General features: G+C 34.5%; 1 protein-coding gene across 5 annotated transcripts in view; it reads left to right on the forward strand.

The window, feature by feature from the left end:
* Window positions 1-4,789, forward strand: part of LOC107617291 (dihydrolipoyllysine-residue acetyltransferase component 1 of pyruvate dehydrogenase complex, mitochondrial) — an 8,306-nt gene continuing 3,517 nt past the window's right edge. Inside the window, exons 1-12 of one of the 5 annotated variants that reach the window (XM_021110391.1) lie at window positions 62-221; window positions 1,525-1,572; window positions 1,874-1,958; window positions 2,094-2,148; window positions 2,230-2,260; window positions 2,468-2,514; window positions 2,609-2,653; window positions 2,770-2,843; window positions 3,082-3,151; window positions 3,917-4,108; window positions 4,205-4,249; window positions 4,382-4,455. In XM_021110391.1, coding sequence (XP_020966050.1) covers window positions 1,560-1,572; window positions 1,874-1,958; window positions 2,094-2,148; window positions 2,230-2,260; window positions 2,468-2,514; window positions 2,609-2,653; window positions 2,770-2,843; window positions 3,082-3,151; window positions 3,917-4,108; window positions 4,205-4,249; window positions 4,382-4,455 — 731 coding nt within the window. In that variant the 5' untranslated portion in view covers window positions 62-221; window positions 1,525-1,559. Of the gene's footprint in view, window positions 222-1,524; window positions 1,573-1,873; window positions 1,959-2,093; window positions 2,149-2,229; window positions 2,261-2,467; window positions 2,515-2,608; window positions 2,654-2,769; window positions 2,844-3,081; window positions 3,152-3,916; window positions 4,109-4,204; window positions 4,250-4,381; window positions 4,456-4,789 lie in introns of all 5 variants that reach the window. The other 4 variants (XM_016319024.2, XM_016319025.2, XM_016319026.2 and 1 more) reach the window with 4 other exon arrangements.

Consider the following 4,789-nt stretch of genomic DNA (forward strand, 5'->3'; position numbering starts at 1 on the left):
TTCGTTTCCTTTTGATGAATGTGTTCTGTTTTTCAATGACATCACGCAGCTGAACGAAGAATAACAAAACCAAATCAAGCAGCGCACAACTCTCTCTCTCTCTCTCTCTCTCTCTCTCTCTCTGCGATGGCTCTTTCACTGTCGCGGCTTCGTCACCCTCTCATCTCTCGCTCCCTTCGCCTCCTTTCCTCTTCCTCTTCCGTTTCCAGATCCCTCTCTCGGTAAGCTGCTTCTGCAATCATGTGTTTCTTGATCTTCCCCTTTTCTTTTATATATTTTTCTCTGAATTTTCGCTGCTTTACCTCAAATTTAATCATATGTTTTCGGCGGTTTTAACTTATAGGAAATTTGGTTACTATAGTTTCTCTTTTGAAGGTTAGTACTATTTAGAGGACGATTTTGTTATTGAAGTTCGTATTCCTCATGTGTTTTCAGTGGAAGTGAGGTTTGTGAATGTGATCCATTAGGTTAGAGGTTACTTAGGGAGCCATTGTGCATATTGATTAGGGAGCTGGTAGAGTTGTGCTGGCTCCTACTCCTCGATTAGATCATGACTTTTCGTTCTTCATAATAGGACTGCTTGATTTCTTTTAATGAATTCGTTACTAGCTTGTAATGATAATATGATATGCTCCATTTGGTAAATGCATTTCGAAGTTGCAAGTTCTCATCGACAATGTTGTGCGGATGGATGAATTAAATCATTTGAGGCCATATTAATGCAAGAGACTTTAAAATGTTGTTTAATAAGATATTCGAAATGCTAGCAGTTGTTTGAACCAGTCATTTAAACTAAACTGCACTTGTTTGTTCAGAGCAGGGTAATGGATAATGATAAAAAAAAGTAGTAGTAGTAGTAATAGTAGTAGTAGTAATAATAATAATAGTAATTAAGATATTGATTACAGAATCTGTAATTGATTTGCTGAAGTATCAGAGGAAATTCTTGTGATCTCAATGATATTAGGTATAGAAATAGCAGAGAAATAGAGATATCATAGAACATAGAGGGTCTTATTCCTCCTTGCCCAAACCTCAGACTCTTTCTCCATGATTTTTTATCTCTGCTTTTCTCACATTTATCCCCACTCCCTCATAACTGAATTTTCCCTTCACCCTACTTATGTTGCCATGTTGGTTCTGTGTGCATAGATGATGTTGTATGTTCTAGACCTTGCTGACCAATGTACTTTAGTTCCTTGTATCATGTACAAATTGACCTGCTTCCATTTGAACAATTGAACACCAAAGTAAAGTGGTACTGGCAATTACTAAATTTTAGTGTAATGTTGTCTTGTTTATTTATTTGATCCATCTGTACCGATTATTACAGGCAGTATTATTTGGTAGCATCTGTTGCTTTCCAGGAATCATTCCGAATTGTTTGTAACTTTTGATATAATGCTTGGTTTTCAATGTTCAAAGAATCTTTAATTTTTATTATCATGGTGCCTTTTTTTCTTATGTATTTTATAACTCTACTTCAAGATTCTAATATATTATTTCGGATTTTGTTCTTGACAGAACTTCTAAGTCAGGGATTTTCTCTGTGGGTTGTGATGAGCATCAAAGGTGTGCATCATTAACCTGCACTTTTTTGTATTAAGTGCAAGATTAGGGGTTCTTTAATCTTATTTTGATTCTTATTTATGGGATTGATTTGAATTTCAAAGATGGAGAATTCTGGTAATGTCATCATACTATGATTATTAGTGTTGAAATTGTTTCCTTCTTTGACCACCCAGTTACCATTGTAAATGAGATGACCAACTTTTTCTTTTAACCCAACCTGCCTTGCTTGAGCCTTTGAAATAAAAATGTGAAAGCATTCCAATATAAAATCATCAGCTCAAGTTTCTTGATCCAACATCAGGTTGTCCAATCCATTTCTGGTGCAAGTGTCAGATTTGTACTTCTCTGGTTGACCATACATTCTTCCAGCTTATCAAACTTACAAAGTAATGTGGGGATAAGCATCCTCTACGTTGGATATGTTACACAAATGTCATGTCTTTTCCTTTAACATAATGATTCATCATGTCTTCTACATGGTCTTCCTAGCATTTTTTAATTGTGATGTTTATCTTTATCAGGCTTACATCTTTGTCTAGGCTTACAGGAGTCTGTGATAATTCTTTAAAGCCAAAGGTTAGTATTTAACTGAATAATAATAATAATGATAAATCAAATTGTGACCAGATTTTCTCTGACAACTTTCAACTTTTCCAGTGGTTTGGTATCAGATACTTCTCATCTGCAGGTACTTCATGTTTCACTTCTCATGTTCCCACTCTCTATAGTTTCTCTTGTGGCTTCACTTAGCATGCATGTGTTCTTACGATGTATCTTGCAAATGTTATGGATTTTCAGCAAATTTCTTGATTTTTTGTTATTGAATGGCATATATTAAGTCTTTTGAATTTAAATATGAATATGCTAACTTCTGATCATTTGTCCTCTTTGATAGACTCATCACACATAGTCATTGGGATGCCTGCTTTATCTCCTACAATGGTGAGATTACAAGAACTTTAATTTTTAACTTTGTTTTATCTCCCTTCATGATATTGCATCCATGGAATATTATTGATCTTTCCTTGTGGTTCAGACCCAAGGTAACATTGCAAAATGGAGAAAGAAAGAAGGAGATAAGGTCAGCCAGTATAGAGAATTGTTGTAGATCACAACACTGTTTCATTCAGTGCATCACTTTGGGACTTGACAATTTGTTAATTAATCATTCCTCCTTGCTTTTAACTAATCTAACAGATAGAAGTTGGTGATATACTATGTGAAATTGAAACCGACAAGGCTACACTTGAATTTGAAAGTCTTGAAGAGGGGTAATTTTCTTATCCTTCTTTTCATATTTCCCTTATGGGTTATGGATGACTTGTACTAATGCTTAAATTAGAGTTTGTTATCATCTCAAAAATCAATGTGTGTTCCGTTTCTTTTGGGGGCACTAGTAACAAATTAGAAGCATTATTGGCAACTGAGCTTTTACCCTAGAGCTTAGATCATGAGACATGCAAATTTGTATACATAGAAAACTTGGCAGTAATTGTATGATGCCCGCAGATTTCTTGCTAAGATATTGGTACCTGATGGTTCAAAGGATGTGCCAGTTGGACAACCAATTGCAATAACAGTGAGTAATCTTTTAAGTTCCAATTTTTGAATTACTTCTTACATGGAAATCATTGCAAATTATACATCTCTAAAGTGAATTCATTCTGTATTCTGAAAAAGGTTGAATTTTAATTGTTTTGTTCATACCTTTTTGTCTGAATAAAAAATTCCTTTTATGTTTCATTTTAAATGATGATAATATAAGAACTTTTGAAGTTACTATTTGCCTCACATGATCTGAACCATGATTTTCTTGTATTTGAATTCCAATTTACTCCATCATTACACACACCATTAGATGTCTTAAACAGCACCTTTTTTTTCTTTCTTTTTTTCCCCTGAAGTAAGCTTGCAAATTGGGCTTGGGCATAGGTGTATTCTCTTTCTGTACAACTATACTCACTTGCCATGAAGTTGCTTATTTGGTATTCAGTTACACATTAATGAACTCTGTTATTCCCACAGCTCTGTATTACAGTACATGTGCATATTCTGCTCTGATTCTCACAATCACTATCAGAAAATGCATTCAGTTTCCCTCTTTTTCCCTCGATCACAGTCTTTCTAAAGGTTGCTTCTTTTTATTACGTTTTCCCATCACTATCTATTCGTTTTATGTCTCTAAAATCAATGGTCCAATCGAAAAATCTATAGGCTCAATATTATGGCTTTGCTAAATCGTAATCTGAAAGCAATATTTTCCTCTTCATGTAAGCGCCAGTTAATTTTAAATCGTCAATTTGTGGGACTTTACTTGATAATTTATTCTGTGGGCCTTGACAAGGTTGAGGATCAAGATGATATTAAAAATGTCCCTGCTTCTGTGGGAAGTGGGACTGAGGTTAAAGAGAAGAAACCAATACATCAGGATGACTCGGATGAGGAAAGGAAATCAGAACCAACATCCACTCACATTAATGCATCAGAACTTCCACCTCATATCCTTCTTGAAATGCCGGCTTTGTCCCCAACAATGGTGAAAAGATTGTGATGTTTCTGTGGTTAACATTACCATCATCTCCCAAACTTTCCCACTATTGCAGCATTAATTTTCAATTATTTTTCCATACAGAACCAAGGGAACATTGCTAAATGGAGGAAAAAAGAAGGCGACAAGGTTAGTGATGTTTTAACATTAGATCTTGAGTTGGATTTCCTTATTTTAGTATAAGTCCAAAGGTTATGAATGCTCGGTAATATTCATATATTTTTTTGCCTGCTGTGCATTTACATATAATTCATCTAACAGATTGAAGTGGGTGACATATTATGTGAGATAGAGACAGACAAAGCTACCCTTGAATATGAAAGTATGGAGGAAGGGTAATAAATATTCTTTCCATATCCTGAAAACGGTTTACGTAAATATTCTTTTTTTTTTGTTATGGTTGTGTGCATTGCAAAATGCTAAATTATTTTACACAAGTTTCTTGGCCAAGATGCTTCTAAATAATTTTCTAAAATAGTAAAGATTTGAGCAGTGTAATATGATTAGCAAATCAGACATTGTACCTTTTACGGACATGCCTGGTAAGTTAGTTTTCATCAATCAGTAAGTTATAGTTCCATAAAAGTGAGTCCTGGGAATTGTCTCTAGTCTCGTTCATTTATGCAATTTGTGGTAGATTACATTACAATCCCTTCCATTATGTATATC

The sequence above is a fragment of the Arachis ipaensis genome, chromosome B09 (genome assembly GCF_000816755.2).
Source record: "Arachis ipaensis cultivar K30076 chromosome B09, Araip1.1, whole genome shotgun sequence".
In the NCBI taxonomy this organism is placed as follows: Eukaryota; Viridiplantae; Streptophyta; class Magnoliopsida; order Fabales; family Fabaceae; genus Arachis; species Arachis ipaensis.